At 32.4% G+C, this 27,809-nt stretch overlaps 1 protein-coding gene across 1 annotated transcript; it reads left to right on the top strand.

Annotated features, from left to right (window-relative positions):
• Window positions 1-4,219: 4,219 nt before the first annotated feature.
• Window positions 4,220-26,320, top strand: LOC144845823 (tolloid-like protein 2). The gene is made up of 19 exons (XM_078703271.1): window positions 4,220-4,692; window positions 8,769-8,921; window positions 9,313-9,426; window positions 10,058-10,181; window positions 11,090-11,268; window positions 15,601-15,834; window positions 17,087-17,302; window positions 18,012-18,125; window positions 18,607-18,755; window positions 19,629-19,824; window positions 20,165-20,290; window positions 20,603-20,763; window positions 21,219-21,396; window positions 22,972-23,097; window positions 23,397-23,524; window positions 23,816-24,029; window positions 24,232-24,317; window positions 24,514-24,684; window positions 25,158-26,320. The coding sequence occupies exons 1-19, from the start codon at window positions 4,536-4,538 to the stop codon at window positions 25,263-25,265; spliced, it is 2,934 nt and encodes a 977-aa protein (XP_078559397.1). The 5' UTR covers window positions 4,220-4,535; the 3' UTR covers window positions 25,266-26,320.
• Window positions 26,321-27,809: the final 1,489 nt, after the last annotated feature.

A 27,809-nucleotide genomic window follows, 5' to 3' on the forward strand; every position in this document is an offset into this window, starting at 1 on the left:
GTGAGTTTATTGTATTTCAATTTCTTCATTACCGTTATAAACATGAATATCTCGCTCTCAAAATGTTTACACTTATCCCTGTTCCGCAACATATGATTTATGAATATTTGGGTGAATATGGTCTTGAATCATGGAGAGGTATTTACTTTGTTCATGATCTGGTGCCAAGTTGTGACCCAATAATAATGGTGTAGAAAACTGTATACAGTATACTGCATTGCTTTATCAGACACAAGGGTATCATTTATCACAGTTTTTAGTATTTAATTCTACATGTTGTAATGAGAAACTTTGATAAATGTTGAATCTGTGTCGCGGTCTAATTATGTTGCGGAACAGGGATTTATTGAGTATGGTAGGTGCCCCTTTAGTCCAAATAGAAATGTTGTAACACCTCTAAACAGTTTCCAAATTAGTTTGTTTAAATATTCTGTTATGTAAATTGACTTATTTGAATGTTACGTAATTATGCAAACAGTAAGAATGTGTTAAACATAATCTTTCACTTTTCAAATATTACTTATTAGGTGCCTAAAACTTTTGAGAGATTGTTTAAAGTTGATAATTTAGAATGCATCTTATTTCATCATTGATTTTTAGGAAATGATAAAATACAATTTGGATAATCAGGATTAAACTTAGTATGCAAATGTCTAATCTATATTATACTATTTAATAATAATTCGGAATTGAAATCATATCAAATTTCTTCTTAATAAAAATGTTGGTGTAGGTGCAGAAACTATCACAGCACTGATTGGTATGTAAGCATGCACAGATGTTAGTTAAATGCTTTTGTGTTGTGTAGAGAATTCAAATCAAAATCCTTAAATTTGTATCGCGTTCCTAAAGGACTTATTGTGCTAATAACAACTAAAGCTGCTTTCGTATTGAATGCTAACTAGTTAAGTTTGCAAGAACTATTTTGATTGTGGTGCAGATGCAATTTATTATGTGAGACTCTTATTAAAGTAGTTCATTCCAAAGTATATATCAAAAACGATAACCAAAACGAGTTGAATAATGCATAGGAGTAGGTATATAACTTGATAAATGATTAAAAGCTAGATAAGATTATTGACAAAGTGTAGATGAACAAATTTGTAGTCATTGAGAATTGGCCTTATGCATAATTCCATCATTTCTTCAGAACAATACATTGTGATGTGAGTGTAATAAAGTTCACCAAAACAGAAAGGCTAAGGTTTCCTACACAGCACTGTATAGCAATTATGTTTAAAACTCATAGTTTGAGAAGACTGTCGAATATACCACACCACGTTAGTTCAATAAATTCAGATATCAATGTATGTTGTACTTGTAAACATACTTTCAGTCCACAATGTATCATTCAAAATGGTGGAATTATGCCAAATGCTATTTGATATTTCAGAATATCTAATTTGTAAACATTGAACAATAGAAATAAGCAAAATAAATATCTATTAAGTGTACTTTAAATTTGAAAATCTGAAATTTTTATTTTTGTTAAAATCAATTTTTTACTTAAGATATTTTATTTAGGTTTTATTGTGAATTAAGTTAAATACGAACTGTATGTGTGTAAGAGAAGGTATATTGATAATGTCAGATAATTTCAAAGCGTCTATGCTGCTGATGTTAACAAACAAACTAGGGAAAATAATTATTAATTAAAGTAATACCTGTAGACATTACCTTAAGGAGCTGACAATAAAGTAAGTTATATGTCGTCAAGGGAATATTTGTCTTGCTACCCCTTTTCTTGAATTTATATCACTTTTCATTTCATTACATTATTTATTCGGTCTATTTCAGTTATTCAGTATATACATAACAAAAAACAAAACTGAAATTGGGAAGACCAGGGTCAACCTAAGTGAACTTAATCACTGTAGCTGAGCAAGTTGACCCAACCCCAAAGTCAGTTTACACATAAAAGACACAAAATACAGTTAAAGCGAATGAAGGTGAACTTTTCTAATGAAGGCTGATGGGCTTTCTAGGACTGCAGCTTCTGTCTACTACTACTTTATATAGTCGAGGTTCTAGGTGGCGAAAGATAATTATTTTGTCACACAGGGCGTTTCATACTCATAATACTTGAGCTGGTTTACAGACAAAAGTTTGACTGATGGACTAATAACATTAAAAAGACCAGTACAATCGGTCAGTTTCCAACCAGACCACTTTTTGACAGAAAGACAGACATTAATTAATTAATGTACAATATTAATTTTTTGCAATTAATTATTTTTCATATTCCCCAACAAGGATATCATTAAAAGTAAATTCGAATAATTTAGCAACATATTTTCAGCAGAAATGTGTATGTTTTTTCTCTCCTATTATAAAAAATCCTGGATCCGCTCTAGTTGACTACTAAAGTTAAATCCTTGTCAAATGTATCCACTGGCCTGGTGTTTCAAAATGTTCAAAATTAGTATTGAAACAAGCCTAAAAAAGTACATTTTTTGTTGCATGAATTCTTCACGTTGTTCATCAAAATAAGCCAATTTATTGTTAAAAAGAATGTTTTTAATGTTTCAGTAGAACACCCTTTTTTTCACCAAATTCTCAATCATCAAACTTTTACGAGAAAAAAGTTTAGATCTTATGAGAGAAAAAATAATGTGCTCATAGATAATTGAAGGTATTTAATACCAAACGCGACATCAGTGGCATTTTCTGTACTTTATTCAATTATAGTGCCAAAAATATACCTGTGAAAAGTGCATTATCACCGTAAACTTTCCACTGTGTTCATTATTTCGCAGACAGTAGTCAAATTATATTATGTTGTCTAAACGGATTTAAATGAATCGTTTAAATCTTAAATCGAAAAAGTATGAAACGCCGAGCATGGTACGCACTGAGCGCATAAAAAGTATCATAATTTATCATAACATTCCTTGCACGGACAACGCAAACGTACAGATACAACGCAACAATATGCTAATTAGGAAATTAGCATCGACAAATACCGAATTTCGTTCACGTATCATAAAACATTTCTGATCTTTATTATAATCTGTGACCTGATTGAACCATGAAACATATCCAATTATTCGTATGATTTCTTCATGATTGGACCATAATAGCTTTATGATTGGACCATATCTCCGACTAGGCTATCTACCTTAGATTAGAGTTAGCCTAAAGTCACTTCACCCCTGCCAATCAAGTGATTGACAGGGGTAAGTGTGCGAGTTACTGGATACCAATGTGTCATTCAGTATTAGCATGGTGTAATAGCCATCGCTTCGTTGAACCTGTTAAGAAAATTAGTTGATTATAGGTAATGTTTTTGTAATAAGTTATTTTTAAGTGAGTCACATGTCGATATTGAAAATTGTAATTAATAAAATAGAGATATCACTGTTCTTATGAAAACAGCGCAACAGTACAATGGTCTTGGCAAAAAAATGTTCAGACAAGCGGCCGACATGTTGGTTTAACCCCCATGTTTTAATCCCCATGTCCCACATTTTGGGAGGGGTTGAGGATAGGAAATGGGAAGTTGACAGCTTATGGTCAATTATACATGCTTAGCTAATTTTCTCCGGGCAAGGGCAATGTCCAGCGGATGTCCAGCTATGTTATAAACATATGATTGCCTTCGTCGATTTAGCATATGTAGACACAATGTACATCTGTAGTGGACATTGTATCTAGCAAAACACGTCTCAATTATTAATGTTACCAAATAATATAATCATAACTATATCATATTGATATGTGGTTGCCTAGATCGGAACAAAATATTATATAATAGGCCTAGTATTATCATTTATCCGTGTTATCATAATTTGATAATAAACAAAACAAAATTATATAATGCAATATGATTATTTTCATTACAATAATAACAACGGTATATAAATAGGCTTATAATGGCAGATATTAATGTTCTTTTCGTTGCCTTATTAAGACAAAAAAATATACACGATTGTCACACGTAGCCTACGTATAAATAAGTCTCCGTGATATAAGAAGGCCAATATAAACTGAAGCCGATATCCGTAGGTTTACTGAAGGCGTATTTCACATGCATTTAAAGGTTTTCAGGATAGAAAGTTGTGAGTGAGCGAACGATTGTCGACGTGGGTGACTGAATAATAATTCCCGATCATTGAGGTTTAATCGGATATTGACGAGTATCAAGCCACTTCCGATTTATTTAACCTATTGTTGGTGCGGGTATTGTTGCCAAGCTCAGATCACGTCTTTAAGAACTCGATTTGCACGAACGGCCGAGTTTCACTGCACTTAATTGTACTCACATCATCAGCAGTCGGTAACCGGTTTATGTTTGCCTTTTCGAAACATTTTCAATCGGTTTAGTTATCAAGCAAACCACCTATCACCACAGGAGATTTGTTCGACTTGGAATTCGATCGGGTTAATTCCGTTAGAAACCCCTGTGCGTATACTGTATGTGTGTCAGTCCAACTCAAGTCAGCAACACTACCACCATTCCATAACACAACTGGAAATACACTTGCAATTGCCTTTGTTTTCTTCTTTTGGATTGTGACTTATTTACATTTAGGATAATGCGATCTGTTACTCGGCGTTATTGGATATTTTCATTGTCTTTTAAGGAATTTGTGTTACTAGGTATATTCGTTTTAAGCATTTGTTCTCAATGTAACAGTGCTGCTGCAGACAGTACACAAGACGAAGAGGAATATCATGACCCATGTAAAGCAGGTAAAATGTTCTGTTATCATATTTTATTTATCATTAATTGTTATTTTATTGTATTCATATTTTATTATATTTTATAGTTATCATATTTTATAGTTATCATATTTATTATTATTGTCATATTTTATTGTGTTATTTTATTTTTGTAAATTTTATATATATTTTATTGTTTACATTTTATTTTTATCATTTTTTATCACATTTTTATCATTTTTCCCTTTCTTTATTGATCCAAAGGCAATTATTTTATTTTCATATAAATGGTCAACAAATGTGTTAGTCCTAAACTTTTATTCGCCTATAACGTATGTAGCATGGCGAAAAACTATTTTCAGGGGACTTGTAAGTTGTAAAGATAATCGTTAAAGTGAAAATTGGCGGTCATACAACCATGATTTAATTAAGTAATACATTTATTTATAATTGATTATATTAGGAACAGATTATTTCATTCATTTTTAAAATTGAAAGCAAAATTTGACCAGCAGTACAGTATTACAAGTACATACAGTAGGCTACATACAGTACGTAATGTTACATTACGTAACGACATTAAAAATCAGTATTTTAAAGCCGTATCTAGATAATACGGTACTGTATACAACGTCTTTCTGGTTTATAGCTGTGATTCACCCCTCAATTACATTTGTCGTCAGAGACATGGGACTGTGTGGCACAGCATAGGTTGTTCTTAGTAAGTTATTCTTGAATATTTAGGCCCCACAATGGGTAGTGACATTTCAGTTGCTTATAGTTGACTGAAGACGTTTTATGAGATGATCCTTAAGCAAATTGTTACTGAATTGTATTTACGGATAATAATTCGAATAAGGCCTATGTATATTTTCAAATCATGAAAAATAGTATAGGCCTACCATAAAGGGGAATTCCCTACATGTCCAAAATATTTAATAATGAATATCTGTTCTTGGTTAGATAGGACTTTTAACTGTAAACTAGTAACTGTATAAATTACGTTAAATTAAGTGGACAGAATACCACATTCTTTTTTGTTTAACGTTTTTGTTGAATTGCCAGCAAAAACGAACTAATTACAATTATTAAGCCTAATACGTTTTGAGGTAGAAAGTAAGAAACGTCAATGTACTATACGAAGAAGGGTATTTTGGCTTAGTCTCAATTTGATCTCGGCAGGGAATTAGCTTCAACCCAAGTATGAAATTGTTTTGGCTTCTTCGAAGTAGAAACACTTATTATCTAGTTGAATTATTGTGTGGGGTCCAGAAAGGCAGACCAGAGTTTCAGCCACAAATTCTATCTAAATACCTGTAGGTTACGTTTTATGCAATACGATGTAAAAAGAATAATTAATCACAATTCCCGAGTGTTAACAAATGCAAACCAGACATGTTTATACAGTCATTTTGATAAATAATATCAAAAAATTCCAAGACAAGGTATATTTTACCGTGTCATGTTTTTGTTTATTAGGTTATACCTGTGGCAGCTGGGTACAGAAAATTAAGGTATCATTTTCAATTGAATGATTGATATAATTTATAGTGTTAAAATATTTGATTTCACGAATAATGTTGAGTTCATGATAAAAGTCAAAAGTTGTTGAAATGTTGACGCGGTGGATGGATGGATTTGTTGCAAACATTCTTACAAAAGTAATTGATTTCCATTGACAAATGTTGTAATAAGTATAAGTACATTTTTGGTTGATTTATTTGTGGTATATTGTCTCAGACACTTTCTTGAATTGTGCAGAGGTGCGATAATACCCACTATGCTTTTATATCTCCATGGTGATGGAGGTTATTCTCAGAGGGAGGTGAAACAGCTGAAATTGGCGACGTTTATGAGGACTGAAGCTTTCGTCTATCTATAATACTGATTTTAGTTCAAAACTAATTTCTCAACAGAAATTTAATTCGCAATAAAGTACATCCGAATCCGGCTATTTTGGAACTAAAGGAATACAGCCTCGCACGATAAACAACGGCGATGTAAATATATTTCTCTACTATATATACACACAATAAAATCGTGTCATCGTTAGTTTTATTGTTCTTACTGATCATGACGTCATTTGATTAGATTTTTAAAAATATTATTTTTATTTATTGAAGACAGTATGAATATAGTGTTATATAGTTGTTTTTGTTTTCGGTAGACAAGATGGATATCTATCTTTTTATCGTCGTTCTTTATAATCCTACTATCGGGCTTTTGTCGACGAACTTATTGGCACTAATTCATTATTTACAAAATAATTTTTATATAGGCCTAAACTATATTTTACTTATTTTTTTATAGTTTACTTCGAAATAATATATTTATACAAAAGCAAGAATGATTGAATCGAGAAGAAAGTTCAAATGCATCCTGAACGACCCAATTCACCTAAAATAAATAGTTTATATTGAAATTGATAGTATCATATAATAATCAAAACAATACTCAATATAACAAATTTCTAATGATAAGCAGATTATCTGGTATAAGTGATTCAAGTGCAGGTTAGCGATATGTCCATCAGCTGGTTATCTATATTGATATAAGTAGAAAACTGTAGTAGGTGCACTGGGTTACAGAAAGTCATTGGTATGCAAAATCTAGGGTCCTCGATATTCATTTCGTTCCATTTATTATTACACAAATTCAAGAATCCTAAGTCAAAAAAACGGACTCATGGAAAAGACATTTTAGAGCCAAAGTTTTCCAAAAGAGTGCATGGAAAAAGTATGGAATCCAATATTGGCAATAGCTTCTCGTCATCGTTAGAAACCAATGAAAAGGAGACCAAGCAACTGGTACTAGATCTACTGCAGAAGTTGCCAAAAACGTAGAAGTTCCACTTAAATCCCCATGCCTGATCTTCAGCGACTTCACTCAGACGTTACATCGATCCCTGATCCGTGCAAACCCTTCATAACAATAAGCTTCTATATTTCTATGGTTGAGTTCTGTTCTTTAATAAAGATGAGAAATCTAACCTTTATTAGGCTACAAGTAGGTCTACCTTGTTTTCTAAGGTGGAGATTCTCTGCTATCAGAACAGGTGTGGAACAGGTAAATCTTAACTAGAAAACAATTGCCACACACCGAGTCAATTAAACGAATTATGCTATCAACACCAGTGTTATTAACACTATCCGATTAATATCAATTAGTTGTAACACCTTGAATGATTACAATTAAACATGTGCAAGAAGCAGGTGTTTTTAAAGATTAACTTTTAAGTTGTTGACATCGCAACATTCCAAAATCTTAGGCCTACTTCTTTGTTGTTATTGAAGCTTCTTGAACTTTTAAAGTTGTTATAATCTCCGTAAGTAGATTTCTTGGATAAATCATCAGCCAGTGTTATAAATAGACCTACTACCATTTTCTGAAACATTAAGACATATTAAATAACGACGCCTAGTGTGTCAATTGTGAAGTTCTCTAAGAAAGGTCCTTATCAGCCAAACTTTTCAATCTGATCGAACAAAAGAATAGAAAAATGGTTGGCATTCATTTTTTTTGGTTTTCATTTTGGTCCATCTCCTACAACAAATGTAGGCCTAAATGGTTCATTTGGTCAATGATCAAATATTCTGATAACGGTTATGATTCCGTAGAATCGATCCAAATTAGAAGATCTTCGATTTTATGACATAAATCGTTCGGATCCCCGCACTCGCAGAGAAGCAATCCTCATGTTCAGGGTTTTTTTTTCAGAATTGCTCATACTATCCATTTACCTTTGAAATCATGGATACAACTCTTTTAATCGTTTTTTAATGTAACATGACAGGCTAAATGATGACAGGCAAAATGACGACTGGGCAATCACCAACCAGTTTTTGGAAAGGCCCTCTGGAGTTCTTACACGGAGGCTCTCAAAGCATGTTTTCTCCATTCTCAAAGATAGTATACCTGACGGTCACGGTTGAGGACAGAGGACAAGCTTGAACAAATTGATATTAGCCAGGGTATTATAGTTCCTTTTCCAAGATACCCCATAAAGTCTCCTTTTCAAAGTCAGGTCTGAATGGACTCTAAATAATGCCAAATAATGCTTTAGAAAAGCATATATTTTACTATTATTTATAATTTTTTTCATATAGCTGGTTTTATTGGAGATATAGCACTTTCACAAGAGGAATATAATCAACAGCTAAAATATTACTTAGAAGAAAAAAAATATATTGAAGAACTAGAAAAGATAGAAAATGAAGAAAAGGAAGGTAGACAAAATGGAACAATAGCACCTCAAACAGGTATAGTTATTTACCTTCAAGGTGATTCTAAAATCTGTTTCTTTTCAGTAAAAAATACTAGTCTACAAAAACATTAAAAATAATTAATAATATATAAAATTAAAACATAATTTATACAACGAAAGAAACTTAACTAAAATGCGTGTATCAACTCCTTTATCATTATTGAATCACCTGGATGTATGCATCACCTGGATTTATGCATCCAATGCCTGGACATTTCGGAAAAATGTGTACAAACATATTTTGCTTATACATCATACAAATAAATATTAACAAATTTGTGTTATGTTCAGTCTGTCAAATCATGAAGTTTGCTAACTATTCTTTAGTAGCATCAATTTTTTTGTTATTATTTGCAGTATATTATGATTATTATTGATATTTGTAGTACTTAGTAGACCACCTCCACCCACCTCAAGAAAGCGGCGAGCCGTAACGGCCAGGCAAGATAGAAGATGGCCGCATGCAGTCATTCCGTACATGATAGATGGAAATTTTACAGGTACAGTACAGTATGTTGCCTTTTTTCTTAATTTAATTTCCCCTGGATATTGGATATTTCAGTACAATAGGTTAAAACATTGTAATAAGGAACATACATTGTTAATGGCTAATTATGTTCCTGAACAAGTTAACATTACTCAATAAAAAACTTAATTTGGTAACTAGTTCTTAATACCACTTGGTACAACACACTTTACTAGCCAATTTACATTATGTTGTGTTGAATATATCCACCATAAGCCTATGCGTAGGTGATATTTGTATCTTTGTTTGGGCTAGCAAAATGGCATTTGGGCTAGTGGAATCTATGGAAGATAAGTAGGCCATAACCAATTATTTTGTGGTATGTGAGGACATCCTAGTAATCGCAATGTATGGCTTCTAATTTCTTGATGTGTTCAGTTTAAATTGAATTGAAGCATAGGTGGAACCAAGAAGTAGAAAAACAATAATACTGTACATTAATTTCAGTTTAGCTCCCTATTTCATATTCTTAGATCTACTGAATAAGAAAATTCTTAAATACAGTTGAACCCCTATTACACACCTTATCAAAAATGAGGTATTCTTCACTAGTGATCTGAAAGTACAAATAACACCTAAAATAAATGTTGAATTTGTCTTCACAGGCTCTCAACGAGCAATGTTTAAACAAGCTATGCGACATTGGGAAAATTTTACGTGTATAACATTTGTTGAACGAGATCCTAGGGAACATCAGCATTATATTTACTTTACCTATAAACCATGTGGGTAAGTATATGGTACATATTAAGTATTAAAATATCAAACATAGAAAAAAGTTCTGTAAAATATATCTCACAGATTAAACTATGAGCCTTATATTCCCAAATCTGGTCATTATATTTGTAATTTGTATGTATCAGTAATATAATAAATAGCCCTGCAAAATATTTGTTATAGTGTCTAATGGGAATGTGGGTAGTGATTTGGAAAGCCAAGTCGAGTGCGGTTTCTGGCATACAGTGTTGTCTATTGGACCTACAGCATTGTAACCTTGACTGGTCTGCTGGTACCAATTTATATCTGATAAAAATGATATGAAAATATAACATATTGTTATTTATTCTATGCCTCAGACCTCATACTAACTGGGTACTAACCTTGTGAAATGTTATCTATTCATACAGGCCAATGTGACTCATTCAATACATAATTTTTCATAATTTCTACAAGTTAAATAGTATTTTGTTAATGCATTTTTTCCAATTATTCATGAGCTGATCCAGGGGTAGTGCTAACAATATTATTCTTTTATGTCAAAAATTCACAATTTTAATTTTAGCTGTCAAAAGGGGGATCCACCCGGGCCAGTGTAATGTACTTTACTTTACCTTTAATGTACTGTAGACTATAATTACAATACTTTACATGTCCATGTCCTCTCTAGGAAACTCACTTATGTAATGTAATTAAATGTATTGTCATCTTCCTTATATTTTTGCATTTTTCTTTGGTGTACAGTATACCATCATTTTCACATGGTGTTCTTTGTAACCATCTATAAAGGTTGTTTTCAAACTTATTTTGACCCCCATCCACACACTTTATTGACTTCATTTGAGCCGTAATAACTTTTTATTTATATTGTTAATTCACTAATGTTGTGTTACTAAAATTGATGTATGTGCACTGTTTAGATGTTGTTCATTTGTTGGTCGTCGGGGTAACGGTGTCCAAGCAATCTCAATTGGCAAGAACTGTGACAAATTTGGAGTAGTGGTCCATGAACTTGGACATGTTGTTGGTTTTTGGCATGAACACACCAGGCCGGACCGCGATGATCACGTTACTATTATCAACCAGAACATCATGCCAGGTGAGTAATAATGTAATAAGTAATAATGTACGCAACATGTACACATTTATATTTTAATACTAAATCTTTTAAACTATAAAGATATTTCGATATCTCTGAGACCATTTTATCATGCAAACATGCAAAGATTAGTTGGGCAGTCGTACCAATATGTTACATTTAATTTGATTGATTTTTGCCATATGGTTAACAGACACCAACAGAAGAACAAAATGATTTTATTTTTCTTAATTTAAAGGTTTTCATTAAACTTGATATTTATATATTGTTTGAAAGCTTGCATGGCGAAAATCAAATGTTGATATAAAACATACCGATAAAGAATTAAAATTGATTTTGTCATGTTTGTACTAGCAGAGCAAACACTCTTAATTAAAGTTACGTTAGTTAATACTAAATTAATGTGAACTGTAAATTAGCCTTCATAATTTCTCAGAATTGTTTTTTTAAGCTTCTTAACAACACTAAGTGAACTTTATAGTGGGTGCAGTGAACAGAAAAAGTTATTTTAAAACATAAAGGTTTCTTGAGGCTTGTCTGACCTGTGTAGTTTAAATTGAGGCTAATTGGATTCAACAAGTTTCCTCTATGTTATCCTTGGAGCTAGCATTAACAAAGGCGATATCACAATCTATTAGTCGTGATACATTATGAATCACACAAAGCCAACAATTTTCCAGATTACTATCTACACAACTACTTTACATCTTTCTCAATCATGTAGTATTTATTACTCATAATTATGTGCTGATAAGTGTCATACACTTTTGAATGTAAAGTTGTATGTCCTTTCTAAAGATCTGCCGTGATTTTGTCATGAATAATAATGCTTTAGTAAACACTGGCATAATAGACAAGGTAAAACAAGAGTTTCCTGTATGGATAATTTTACTAAGTTACGGAATACTCCCAGATGATTTAAAAATCAGCTTTTGATCTAAACTGTGTAGTGTCAGTTGCGATTCTTAGAATACAAATGAATGACTTATTGTAAGATGTATATTTTTGGCGCAGACCCACACCCAAATTTTGTACCTATGACCCACAATTGTATATTTAGGTCCTCGGCTATACCTGCATAACGTATGACCTGACCGGGGACCTGACCTAAAACAATCTGCATCATATTGTTGCTAGTTAGGTAAGATCTTACAGACTGCATAAAGTAGAAATGATTTTGAAAATCTTGATTTAGGTCTGAAAATAGATTGAAGGCTTTAGTCTGCTCACTAAAAGTTGACTGACAGTTAAGTTTCAAAATAATGTTTATCAAAATTGGAGACAATTGAATACATTTTCAAGTTGTTTTTGTAAAGCACTTCAAAAGTAAATTTCCACAGAAAAAGTGAATATACCTACTACTTCATTTGTAGTATAGTATAGTATAGTATATATATAGTATAGTGTTATAGAAAATAACCATTTTCTTTGAAACCGATTTTGGTAATCATGTAGCAGCTTTTAATTTTTAGTACAATAAACCAGTTCTGTTGGGTAGCGTTCTTTGAAATGATTTCATCTATTACCACAACACGTCAAATGTTCCTGTTGTTTTCAGTGTGAGTTGACCTCATCTTGATCAAATTGAGACCGTGTTTGTGTTGCATCTAAAATTTGGTCCACAGAAACTGGTTTAAGAACCGCTCTTGGTCATTGAAATAAGATTCAATGTTTTTTTGTGTGGATCCTTCTCTGATATCAAGAAAAAAAATATTCTCCTGCTCAATTGAAACAGTCCCTAAAAATCAAAATCTTTTTTCTCCAGCCAAGATATTAGATTATAGTCATCAAACCTGTTTTAAAAGTATTTAAAGCAGGTAAAATGCATGAATACTTAAAGCTCTACACTCAGTTCCTTTGTGCTTTAATTTCAAAGTTCTTGGCAGTACCAGAACATTTTTGATTGCAAAAGTCTTTGTCCTCAGCAACCTATTAATATTTTACTTACTAACAGGTGTGTTCGTCCCTTTCCACGTACTGCACAATCTGCCAAGTAGCTATTAATTTTTCAGATACGATCCTTCGAGTCAGGACTTATTGTACACCACATAAGGTGGTCGGCATCTAGTACGTATCATCCTCCAGTGATACAAATCCCAGGTGATTGCCTTTGCGTTTCCATGAGCAGAATTTAAGCTCTCCGGAAAGTTGAACCACATGCACAGGAAAAGATTTAATAAGAGGTGCAACTGGGTCGTTGAAGAATTCACATTTTTTCAACAATAGATTTGGATATAAATTGACCTTTATAAAGCATTTTATTTTTGAACGGAATTTTTGAATAAAAATATTTTCATTTTTACAACCTGTAATATTGATTATTAAAGTGTCTGTATATTTGGCGTAAAACAGTCGTAAAAACTTTTGGTGTTAAAATACCATGTAATTATTACCGAGTATCATGAATTTCTGTATATTTATTTTATTTATACAGTCAATACAATTTTCTTAAATCAAGTAAATTTATTGTCATTTGTAAACATATAACAAAAATTTATATTGAAATGAATCTTGAAACCAATATTTTCCCTCAATTCCTGAATTATTAATTTGTTTGCATTTTATTATGATAAAGTGTGGCCATACATGTCATGAGACATCAGCTGAATAATAATGTTGCCAAGTCACCCCTAACATTACGAGTCAAAACTGTCTCCTTATTTTAGATGATGTGTTACCTTACACACTGTATACACTAAACAAAAATTAACAAATGGTGTACTGATATGAGAATTCTTGTAACATAAACAGGGGCTGAATTTGAACCAGAACACCAGGATAACCCACTACTCATCACGAAAGTTACCCTGGGTTTGCACAGGAGCCATATACAATATGTACACTTGACCTCCGTTTGAAGTTGTGATCCGAGAAGTCCTACCACCAGAGACTTGAACCTGTGCCGATATTATGACTTTGGTTTGCGGAACTCCTGCTTTAATAGTTTTTTAATTACAGTATCTATTTATTCAAGTTTTGTTAGCTTTCACCAGTTATATAAAAAATATTATTCTAAACAAATACTTTGCTTAGGTGAATGGTCAGAGCAGCTTCCTCTTTTCCTTCATCACTAGTGTTTATATAGTCAGACATTTATTACACTTTTTTCTTGATAAAACCAGATGTAACAATCTATCAAACATAACAACTCATGATGTATAATCAACAACAAGTTAACCACAGTTTATTGAACACAGGATGTAAGTTTAAGTGTCGTTGAAAGTGCGTTTTTAGACCAGAGTTTGGTAGCGACTAAGTAATCTTTGTAACACTTGGCAGATACAACAATGGATAGACATAACCGTACTGGCTTTGGTGTGAGTTTTCCTCCCAGTTTCTACCTATACTGGATGTACATCCTATATTTTGTTCCTGAGGTATAAAGCTTGGTTCCCATGTGAACCCAACACAAGGATGTAAGCACGCCACAAGCAATTTGTTTCCAAGTTGAAACCAAGCTTGTGTGTGTGTGGAAATGTTTCGTTGTCATTAACATTCAATCACTTTAATTTATTGTTTTTCTTCACCTGTACATAAATTGTTTTCTTTTTAACTTAGGTTATTGACATTTATGATATATAAAATAAATCATTTATGATATAATTGACACTACTTACGAGAGGGGGCATACATTGTAAACATGTTTTATTTATAATAATATATTATTATAAATAAAACAGGCATGTTTATTTATAGCAATTATATTATTATAAATAAAACATTTACAATGTATTTTATTTATAATAATATATTTTACATTGCAAATCAAATAAAGAATGGAGGAAGCAGTAACATTGTTTAGTTTATTTAGTGAGGGTAATACCAAAAGAAGGGTAGGAGTAATTTTCATATACACTCCCCTTTTTTGGGGGGAAAATAGTAGCAACCATTGACTTCTAACAAACAGTTTGTTCAGGTCAATGTTTTCCTGATAAATGTTTCACTCAAAACATGAATTATATTTTGATTCTTTTTCTAATAGGATTATACACTGAATATGCGTAATGTTCAGATTAGCAAGATTTTGTTTTTAGTAGAAATTAAGACGTCAATTGATGTTATCTTAAATTTGTAATGTCCCTAATGAAAAAGTGTATTATTTTTGTAAAAACTTGTTTGTTAAAATTGTAAGGTTCTACATCATACTCTTGGTACTAACTAACCTACTTTCGTGTAAATCAAATCTTTGAATTTTCAACCAAATATTTTGTAAGTAGACCATATCCTAAAGTGCTACTATACTTAATATTACATTGTACTAACTTTTACTTTATTTATTTATTTTATTCAACACTTTTTATTTACGTTTTATACCATTTTTGTTGTTGATAGGACAAGAATACAATTTTCATAAACTGTCAGCAGAAGAGGTAGATAGTTTAAGTGAGCCTTATGATTACTACAGCATAATGCACTACGCTCGTAATACATTCTCACGAGGAATCTGGCTGGATACCATCTTACCTCGCAAAGATCCAGAAGGAGGTGAACGACCGGAGATTGGTCAACGAAAGCACCTAAGCCCAGGAGATATCACACAGGCTAACAAGCTATACAACTGCCCACGTATGTGAAGTATTTATTAATCTGTTGACTAAATTTAAATTGGTGGCATTCACAAAAAGCGGTGCAGTTCAGTAAACAATAAAAAAAAACAAAGCAGAAAATGTTGAAAAAAAGTAATGATTATTATAAATAAATATAACAATAATTTATTTGGAAGCTACACTTTTGAAACAGTGGCATACTTCTTGAATGAAGGTGCGCCAGAGTAAACAAAAAAAAAATATAATAATAATAATAGTTAATAATTGCTCTGACAAAAATAGTATAAACACTGTTTTTAAATGAACATAGATTACATACAAGCCATATATGAAGGGGAGTTAGATTAACCAATCATATTCCTGTTCCTTGCTAAAAAAAATTATATAAGTCTTAATGCCAAACATCTGATTAAAACCTTATTTTACTATTACTGATGTTATTCATAAACATCATTACAGTATTTTGTTTTGTTTCTTCAAATCACAAGCCTTAAGTTTGAAAATCTGATTAAAATCTTAAAACTAAATTTAGAAATAATATTGTATGTAATTTAAATTATCAAAATATTATTTTTATTTAAATTTTTAAAATATTATTACCTTGAGGCACTTCCCGTTCTAAATTTGATGAATTAATTATGATTCTGAATAAACACAAAGTACTGAACATGTTCATATAAGCTTAGTTTATGGTATCCTGTGTGATTGGTTCCTAATTTAATTTCCTCAGCCGAGCATCTCATTTCTATACATACTGTATTGATATATGGTATTAAGTAGAGTTTCCAACAAATAGAGGAAGAAGCATTAAGCAAATTCCTCGCAAGAGATTTGGGTGGGTTATAGGGTCAATAATGTTCTGTTCCTGTATCCTGTATACTAGGAATATACTGCAGCATTTTCAAATTTCCACGATTTCAGATGCTAATTTAAAGTCTTGTCTTTTGTTCAGAAGAAAGTTCAAACAATTTATAGGGCCTACCAATTCTTTCTAGGAAGGTAAATGGCCATATGTGACATACCTAAATATGAGAGGTTTCCAGTTAAGTTTTTATAGTGGTAGTATAGTACCAAAGCATGGCTAGCCAGAATGATATCTACAACCACAGTCCTTATTCAGTGTTCTTCCATATGATGTGTCTCAAAGGTGTCCCCTAATAGGTGTTCTATATTGTATATGATAAGGCCTAAAACAACATAGTAGCTTTCTTGCCTTCTTTGTATTAACTAACCAATGTCTGGTAAAAAAGATCTTAATAATTTGTTTTCAGAATGTGGTCGAACTTTACAAGAAACTTCAGGAAACTTTTCATCTCCCAACTGGCCAAACGCAAATCAGAACGAGTATTGTGAATGGAGAATATCTGTAACCCCTGGTGAACTCATCAGACTAACCTTTACAGGTTTTGACATCATCCAAACAAACGACTGTTGGCACGATTATGTAGAAGTACGAGATGGTCATTGGCGGTATTCAGACCTCTTAGGTAGTGAATAAAATGTTTAATACTGTAATTAACAACATCACGATTGTGATACTTTTACCAATACATCACATAGAGGGAATCTTCGGATATTTATCATTATAATAGGTTTGAGCATTGTACAATAGAATCCCAATTTAAGGGAAAAACATACGGGATCCAACAACACATATATTTGTCTATTTGACTTCAGGGGAAGTGTCCAATGGAATAGGAAATGTATGTGGAGTTAAAGTGTTTTTGAAAAAAATACCACAAAGTTATTCTGAATATTTACTATTTAAATGCCATGTCATCACTATAATTTGTGGCTTGTGTGAGCAGACGTAAATTAATGACATATGACTTTTTGCACTGCAAGTATAATTGATATGTGGTGAAAGATTATGGCATTAAATATTCAGGATATAAAAATATAGGACTATTAGTGAACTTCCATCATTTACATTGATGAAAAGTTTTCATATTAGCATGCAGAAAGGCTTTTTTGGAGAGGTTTTTCCCTCCTCCCCTCTTCCCAACATTCCACCCCTAATCATACATACAAAATGGCAGAATGATTCATTATTTTACAGAGGCTAGAGCTTGATGATCAATGTAACTGTATAATTGAATTGTGTGTGACACATTGACAGAGACACATGTACAGAATTATTACAGAAAATACTGTCTATTGAATTGAATATATTCAATTTCTTTTCGTTTTTGCTAGGTCGTTTCTGTGGTTCTCGTCTTCCTGCACCTCTCATATCAACTGGTAGTCGTTTGTGGATAAAGGTTCGCACAGAGCACTACTACAGCCGAGGATTCTCAGCTAGTTATGAAGGTGAATGCACATTCTTTTAAATCTGCCTACTTTGTTTTTGTGTAATGTTTTTTGGGTATGATGATGTGTTTTTCCCAACTTGGACTGTTACACTGTATTGCTGTGCATACAAAATGGTTTCATTTGTGCGTTCATGATATGAAGATGAAACATTTCATCTTTTAAGGAACATATTCGCATAAATAACGGCCTTCATTATTTGATGCATGTAACATTATAAATCTTCTGGCTAAAGCTATATTCACACTTAATACTGTATACAATTTTCCATTTTTTACAAAACAGTGCCGTCTTCCAACGAAAAGAGTGTGAATGTAACTATAGATGAGTTTGTATGTAGGCCTAGAACAAATATTGTAAACCAATTTTAAACTGGTTGATTTATGCCCGTGTCATGTGATCCTACACTGACAGAAAATGAAGTCTTTCGACTTGCAAATAATTGAATTCAATCTAAAGCATGTATGTGTGTTCTCTGCAGCAATATGTGGAGGGAGTATCATTGGGAGATCAAGCGGCAATCTGCAGAGTCCTAACTATCCTGATGATTATAGACCAAATAAGGAATGTGTTTGGAAGATACTGATGCCAGAGGATGAACAAGTTGGTCTTCGTTTCCAATCTTTTGAGGTGAGTGAAATAGTCAAAACATCTGTATTGTATTACAGTATTTCTGCTTTACTACTATTGTAAAGCTCTATCTACACTATCAAACCTTATATGACCAACAAATGTGATGTGCCCAGATTTCATATCACTACCATATTTAAGCATATAAAACTTTTTTTGCCAAACGTGATAGTGTACACTGAGCTTAAAGACACCTTCCCTACGTTTTTTAGATCTATTTTAAGATCACAAACTATATTTAATGTAAAAATAATACTATATGGTCCTATTGCGATAACTTTTTTAGTCTTTAGATGGTTAAAAATGTGAAAAATACTAGTCGATTCTAATAATTATAGCAGCCCGCTATAAATCCCAAAATGCATTGCGCACGGATTGATATTTCTGTTTTTCTTCTGTAATTCACCCACTTTTCGATCGATCGTGAGGCCAAAACAAATGGAAGACTCCTAACTTTTCAGCAAAAATACCTGGTTTTCCCCAATTTGTCTGGCAACGGTGTCTGGCAAAAATAGAAAGACAATTAATGCAGCAACTATACAATGTCAGGCTAGGTATATAGCTAGCGTACGATGTTCGTACGTTACCGATGTTTACCAGCTAGGCCTACAAAACTAAGCCTACAGTAGCTAGGCTAGACCTAAAGACCGTCCACGAGAGGTCAGTCGCCGCGAGCTACTTAGGTAGTGCATTGTTTCTCACTTTTTATTATAATTTACCATAAAACGTACATTTAAGACAAGGAATGACCTGGTTTAATGTTTTTAAAGTAATATATATGTATTATTTTTACAAAACGTCACAAATTGTAGGGAAGGTGTCTTTAAGATCCTATCAACTCTAGGCTAGGCTAGTCTTTGTTGACTTTCACAGATTGAACGCCATGACAATTGTATCTATGATTATGTTGAAGTATACGATGGCCATGATGAAACGGCTGAGAGCATAGGTCTTTATTGTGGTTACAGCATTCCAAATGATATTAAATCTAGCACTAATAAATTGATGGTGATATTTAAATCTGATGGGTCAGTCAATAAGGCAGGATTTTCAGCTAATTATTTTTCTGGTGAGTGTTTATTTTTGTTCTATTTTAGGCATATTGCTAAGGACTGTCAATATATAGAAATGACAATCCATTCTCAAGAAAATTATACACATAGGTCTTTGAGAGTGGAGTGGTTTTGTCATGACAGGAATTTAACCGAAGGACAAGGGATTATATAAAATCAACCATGCTGTCTGTAAACTGATGCAGTGAGTTAAAAATAAAAGTAGTTAGGAACCTCAGGAGAAAGAGTCTATAACAGAGATAAAGAATAACATGTCCTAGAAGTATGTATTCAGGGTGGATGGAGAAAGCATTCCATGAAGGTCATCACCACCATAATTTTTCTGTTATTTTTCAGAGGTTGATGAGTGTAGTTGGGCAGACAAAGGAGGATGTCAACAGCTTTGTATAAACTCTGTCGGTAGTTACTCATGTGAATGCAGACCAGGCTATGAACTCAAAAGCGATGGAAAAGGTTGTGAAGGTAAGAAGATTGACATGGGTGGTGAGGAGAGGTTGTCAAGATGAAGGAAGAGGTTGATATGGTAGAAAATTACTGACGATGATTATGATAAAGAATGGCTTTGATCAATAATGCTGGTTCTATGCTATGAATTGTAATGACTTCTGGTTAAAAATTAGCATGTGTTGTAATGAAAGAAATAGGTTTGAAAAGGTCTTGTGGAGAACATTTGTGAGAATTGGTTTAAGATGAGGGAAAGTGAAAATAGTCATTGATGAAAGTAATGTAGAAATAGAAACAAACCAAGATTACTTTATCCAAATTGTTTTGTAGTTGCTTGTGGTGGATTTTTAACAAGTCTTGAAGGTAATATTACAACACCTTCCTACCCTGATAATTACCCAAGAGAAAAGAATTGCGTCTGGCAGATAGTGGCTCCAGCAAACCACCGTATCTCATTGGAATTTAACACCTTTGACCTGGAAGGAAACGAGGTAGAGTAATATTTGAAAATTGTTGAGGTTAATAGGGTACTTGGCAATATGGTCTTTTCCGATTTGTTCCTAAAATACTGCACTAAATTTGCCTTCCGAATGTTGAATTCTGTTATTGTTAAAACTTACATAACTATAAGTGTTTTTGCCAACCAATACCAGAAAGCCTGAGCTAAAATCTTGACTCCATGGCTTATTTATATATTATTCATTTATCAATATACTGGTTTATCAAGCTGTTACAGCATAAGGCATTCAAGGCCCACATATGGAAGAAAACCCTGGTGCCACAACTAATAAATAAAATGCAAAAAATATCTGTTGCATGTGTTGTATTTGTATGTATTTGCTTTCCATATGGATGGAATGGAATTAACAAAATGACAATATTCCTTTGCAAATATACAGACAGAGTATGCACTTATATGTTGAATATTTGTCTATTTATTTTTCAGCAATGTAAATATGATTTCACAGAGGTTCGGAGCGGTTTACAAGGTGGTACACTTCATGGCAGGTTCTGTGGCGAGAAAAAACCAAGCACAATTACATCCCGACATAACAATATGCGTATTGAGTTTCACTCTGATAGCACTGTCTCTAAACAAGGATTTTTTGCCACCTTCTTCGCAGGTAAGGCTGAAGTCTTTTAACAGATATCAGTAAAAGTAAACATTTTACTTCTTTTTCTTCTAAAACAAATCTCACTTTCTCCTGTGGTCTTCTTTTCCATTTATTTTCTATTCTGTACAGTCGATTCTGAATCAGGAATGACGGTGCAAACAGGTAGGTACAAATAAATGGTTTCATCATTGTGCCCCAAACTATTCATGGATTCTTTTCACTTTATGGCAACCATCACCATCTTCTTTACACTTATTTTTTCACGATATCTTTCTTTCTTGATCTCATCACATTTATTCAACAAAATGTTACTTTTGGTAGACTGATTACTTCCGTTTTACTCACTCACCCTGATGTCCAAGACACAAATCTGTGTGCTGGTGCCAAACATTAATGTCTCTTGTTTCTTGACATCTTCATTATTTCCAAGATATCTCATGCTTTGTCACAAAAAGTCACAAGCAAAATCAAAGCTCTGCAAATTAAAATGAGAAAAAAGATAAATAAAAACGATAAAGTAGAACAGCCAGAAAATTTGCAGGGCTTTCAGGCAACACTAGCCCTTCATCAGAGTAAGTGAGAGTACTTGGACAAAATTGAGAATAGAATTTTGTAGTTATCCAAAGTATCCTCCAGGATTACAAAAAAACAAGAAAAATATACAATTAAACAGTAGATATATATTCTGTCTTTACATGAAATGCTCATTATCACTCATTGGATCAATTACATTTACTGACATTGATGTGCAGTGAAACAGCACCCATACTGCTTAAAATAGCTTTAAATTATTACAAAAAATATATTGTATATTGTTTCATCATTTGGGCAAGTGGTTTGTAATAAAATTTGTTTGAGTTGGAGATTGTTCTGGTGAGGGAACACATAATTCGTGAACTATCTGTCATGTGGAAAACAACTTTTGATCTTTTACGAAGGTCAGGAGTTTCCCTACTGTAATGCTTCAAGTCTGCCTCAGTGAACCTTTTAATATATTTCATTTCATTTCATTATTTATTTGGTCTATTTAAGTATATACAAAACAAAAAAAACTGAAATTGGGGAGACCAGGGTCAACCTAAGTGAACTTAATCACTGTAGCTGAGCCGGTTGACCCAACCCCAAAGTCAGTTTACACATAAAAGACATAAAGACAAAATACAGTTACAGCGAATCAAAATGAATATGAACTTTTCTAATGAAGGCTGATGGGCCTTCTAGGACTGCAGCATCTGTCAACGGTCTGGGAAGCTGGTCCCAGACACGGGGTAACCTGATTGCTATAGAATGAAAAAAAGCCTGTGTCCTTGATGCTTGATGTCTGAAGCACAAGCGATCATTGTGACGAGTATTTATTAAAATACAGTCATGAACTGTGCTGCAGTCCAGAAGCCCCACCAGAACCTTAAAACAAAATATATATGCACTAACAACTCTTAGGCAATGGATGAACTATTTGATATTAGGAGGGTAAAAATGTTTCAATATCTCAAATTCAAGACAATTTAAATGGTGTATGGTTTGCAATCTGTTCACTCAATTTCTGTTTTTATTGGTAAAAAATTCAATTGGTTTTATTTGCAGATATTGATGAATGTGAACAGAACAATGGCGGTTGTCAACATGTTTGCAGTAACACACTTGGTAGTTATACCTGTTCATGTAGAAATGGATTCACACTACACCAGAATGACAAAGATTGTAAAGAATGTTAGTAAGACTTTTTGATTTAATAACTCTTTTAATGGGTGGCCTCTACAGAACAAGACTGTTCTCCCAGAGGGCCGAGTACAGGACCATGATCAGCACAAGCCAGCAGATGCTCCTCCTTCTTATTTATCATGAACATGAGCAATGTATTACACATCTTGAATGAACACATATCACATGCTAAGCCAATATTATGCCATATTTTCTTAACTTTGTTATATTTAAATTCACTTTCTAAGTAATTATATTTTTAATTTTTTTGTTTTATTATATCACATGTTTTCCATTGTTTTCAATAGCTGGATGTCGTCATGAAATTCAAAATTATGAGGGTGTTATAACTTCACCAAACTGGCCAGATAACTATCCAAAGAGGAAGGATTGTAATTGGCATATCACAGTAACTGCTGGACACAAGGCTAGGCTTGTAAGTCATGTGATCCATCATTTGATTTGTTTTTATTTTGGACAATCTAAAGCTCTGTATACACTATCAAACTAGTTTGACAAAAAAGTGTGATGTGCCCAAATATGGTAGTGCTATGCACAAATATGGTAATGATATGACATCACATTTTTTTGTCGCATAAAGTTAAATAGTGTAGACAAATACAGCTTATAAGGAACTTGTTTCTTGCTTCTAATAACAGTACAATATGCCAAGAGTAACTGTCTCATAAGATTAATGTCCACTTTTATTTATTTTGTCTTATTTCAGTCTTTTGAGGAGTTTGATGTGGAAACTCACCAAGAGTGTGCGTATGATTATGTGCTACTGTATGATGGCACTTCGTCATCAGGTCAGATGTTAGGTCGTCTCTGTGGCACTCAGATCCCTGATCCTGTGCTTGCTAGTGGTAATAATATTTTTATAAGATTTTTCTCGGATGGTTCTGTGACAAGGAAAGGATTTAAAGCAGAAATTGACACAGGTATGCTTTATATATATTTTAACTTGTTTATAATCTTATTTATAGATTTTATTTTGTTTATGAAAGGAAGTTGAAGGGTCATTTACAAATTGACTTATATTTTTTAAACTACTCTCTTATTGTATTTTTTTCTAGAAAAATAGTTTTGAAACTGTAGATAATTTTGTTAAAAGCAATAATAATTTGTATTTTGCCTTTGTAGTGTGTGGTGGCGTATTGGAGGCAACCTATGCACCTCAGTTGTTGTACTCACATGCTAAACATGGGGATAGTATATACAACTCACAGGTGAGAATTTTGTAAATATGTTTATACTGCCTTGATTATCAATTGTTTATATTATAACACAATTTGATTGTTATGTCTTGCAAATTCATAATGCACATTCCAGCACATTGGGCATAATTACTCGCTTTTAATCCATTGATAACATTTAGGCAAACTCTAAATCTAGACAACAACGATATCATGTTTATCCATTTAGGAGGATTGTTCATGGACAATCATAGCACCAGATGAGGCTGATCTACGTGTACGGCTTTTGTTTTTGACACTCGATATTGAGCATGAAACAGAATGTGATTACGATTATGTTGAAGTATTTGATGGGGACGATTATGCAGCCACTAAAATTGGTCGCTATTGTGGACACAGGGTAAGTTAATAAACTTAAAGTATCTCCCACAATCCTTTGTAAAAACCACCTTAATGTTGATGATTATACATTTTTTGCATATCAATTGAAATTGAATCTCAATTGTAAGTTTGACAGTATAGAGAAGATCCAAACTTCTCAGTGATATACTAAAAATGAATTAATTTATAAATATTGAAGAGGAGATTTATGAGAAGTATAAGTGAGAAAAAGCCACCCCAACAGAGGTTCGAACCCAGAATCGTGTGCTTGAAATGCAGATATCCTACCATTTGATAACTGAGGCTTTTATGGTAGTTCAAATGTGGATATTGACTTTTAATACTCGTGAAGTGGTATCTTGGAACAGCACTAGTTCTCAATCGTATGCACAAGCAACAGAGATCAATTTGATGCCAATATCTTATGATATATTAATTCACAAGCTGGGATATAAATATCTAAAATTAATATGTATATATATTCTCTTCCAGGTACCAAATGATATAGTATCAACACACAACACTCTTCATATAGTGTTCCGTAGTGACGATACTATTCAACGTAAAGGCTTTTCAGCAGAATATGAAATCACGACGTAAAAAACTTCTTTAGTAAAATATAATTATAATTTTAAAACAATGATTTCAAGTTATTCTTTTATTATTAAAAATGCTTATTTGTTTAACCAAACGTTGTTATCAATGGTAACACTATAGAAAGGATTAATTATATCAACTCGAGTAGTTTTTGGAGATTCCCATTTTATTCATTGGAGATTGCAGTTGTCCAAAAACTTTTTGGTCAACCATTTGAGGGTTGTATGCTTTCCATGAGTATAAATGGTCACACAGTTTGCAGTTGCCATGTTGTTCTTTTATTTTTAATATTATATACATCAAATGCATAGCGATATTAAAATATATATGGTGTTCTTAGATCTCAATTTCAACATGATTATGGGATTCTATTAATAAATCTTATATTCTCTTGTTACTATCAATAAATTATTTCGCTATTTTAAAAAATTTACTGATACTATATTTTAAATAGTTATTAAATTCAATAGTCATGTTAGGGAATAGAAATAATTCAATATTTTTGTTTGCTATCTATTGGACTAGATTGTACCTCATTTTTGTCCAGCTATAATTTAGTGATTTCAATAAATATGTAACTAGAACAATCAGGTTATAATGTATATAAAATCTTTTAAAAAAAACTGTATCATAGTAGACCTATTTTAAAAATGATTCTTACCTATAAAATGTATGTTGTCTGGTATTTTCGAATTCATTATTTTATGAATTAAAATACTCTTTCAAAGAGTCATTGAATGATTAACAACACATTATATTATTCTTGTGATACATTTCTGTTAACATGTCTCCTTTCGAATTTTAGTACCATCTATGTTTATTTTATGTGGCTATCCTACTATACATACAAATAATAATAATAAGAATTGTTAAATGTATATTTAATTGAAAAGTTATCGATTGTTTTATTTTTGTGTAGTCAGCTTGTATGGACAATTATAGCAATATTTAATTATAGCCATTTTTTTTACACAAAGTGGTTATATTACACCATAAGATGACGTTATGGCACATCTATTAATGCATATTAATTGACTTTTAAAAAGGTCGTGTTTTGGATGTTTTGTAAAAAAATTCCTGTACTATAGCACAAAACCCAAATTTTGATATTTTTATTTAAAAAAATCCCTGTACTATACAGTAGTACAGGAATTTTCTTGGAAAATGACCGAATTTCGACATTTTTATTTTTTGATACAAAGTGGTTGTATGGCACCATATGATGAATCTATGGCAATATACATGCATATTATAGCACTATTAGTGCATATTAATTGAATTAAAAAATTGTCATAATTTGAGTGATTTTGTGAAAAATCCCTGTACTATAGTACAGGGATTTTCCTGGAAAATGACCGAATTTGGACATTTTAATTTTTTGATACAAAGTGGTTCTTTGGCACCATATGATGATTCTATGCCAATATACATGCATATTATAGCACTATTAGTGCATACTGATTGAATTTAAAAAAGGTCATATTTTGGGTGAATTTGTGAAAAATCCCTGTACTATATAGTACAGGGATTTTACCGGAAAATGACCGAATTTCGACATTTCTATTTTTTGATACAGAGTGGTTCTATGGCACCATATGATGATTCTATGACAATATACATGCACATATAGCACTATTAGTGCATATTGATTGAATTTAAAAATGGTCATATTTTGGGTGATTTTCCAGTAAAGTCCCTGTACTATAATACAGGGATTTTACCGGAAAATGACCGAATTTCGGAATTTTTATTTTTTGATACAAAGTGGTTCTATGGCACCATATGATGATTCGATGACAATATACATGCACATATAGCACTATTAGTGCATACTAATTGAATTTCAAAATGGTCATATTTTGGGTAAATTTGTGAAAAATCCCTGTACTATAGTACAGGAATTTACCCGGAAAATTGCCGAATTTCGACATTTTTATTTTTTGATACAAAGTGGTTCTATGGTACCATATGATGATTCTATGGCAATATACATGCACATATAGCACTATTAGTGCATACTGATTGAATTTAAAAATGGTCATATTTTGGGTGATTTTCCAGTAAAATCCCTGTACTATAGTACAGGGATTTTCCTGGAAAATTGCCGAATTTTGACTTATTTATTTTTTGATACAAAGTGATTCTATGGCACCATATGATACTTCTATGGCAATATACATGCACATATAGAACTATTAGTGCATACTTATTGAATTTAAAAAAGGTCATATTTTGGGTGAATTTGTGAAAAATCCCTGTACTATAGTACAGGGATTTTACCGGAAAATGACAGAATTTCGACATTTAAATTTTTTGATACAAAGTGGTTCTATGGCACCATATGATGATTCTATGGCAATATACATGCACATATAGCACAATTAGTGCATACTGATTGAATTTTAAAATGGTCATATTTTGGGTGATTTTCAAGTAAAATCCCTGTACTATAGTACAGGGATTTTACCGGAAAATGACCGAATTTCGACATTTTAATTTTTTGATACAAAGTGGTTCTATGGCACCATATGATGATTCTATGGCAAT

The sequence above is a fragment of the Antedon bifida genome, chromosome 6 (genome assembly GCF_963402885.1).
Source record: "Antedon bifida chromosome 6, ecAntBifi1.1, whole genome shotgun sequence".
NCBI lineage: Eukaryota > Metazoa > Echinodermata > Crinoidea > Comatulida > Antedonidae > Antedon > Antedon bifida.

Excerpts from the sequence above, each read along its gene's own strand:
- LOC144845823 (XM_078703271.1), top strand. The coding sequence starts at position 4,536 with ATGCGATCTGTTACTCGGCGTTATTGGATATTTTCATTGTCTTTTAAG. Across the intron at positions 24,030-24,231 it reads TAAAGCAGAAATTGACACAG|TGTGTGGTGGCGTATTGGAG; the intron begins GTATGCTTTATA and ends TTGCCTTTGTAG. Across the intron at positions 24,318-24,513 it reads ATAGTATATACAACTCACAG|GAGGATTGTTCATGGACAAT; the intron begins GTGAGAATTTTG and ends TTATCCATTTAG.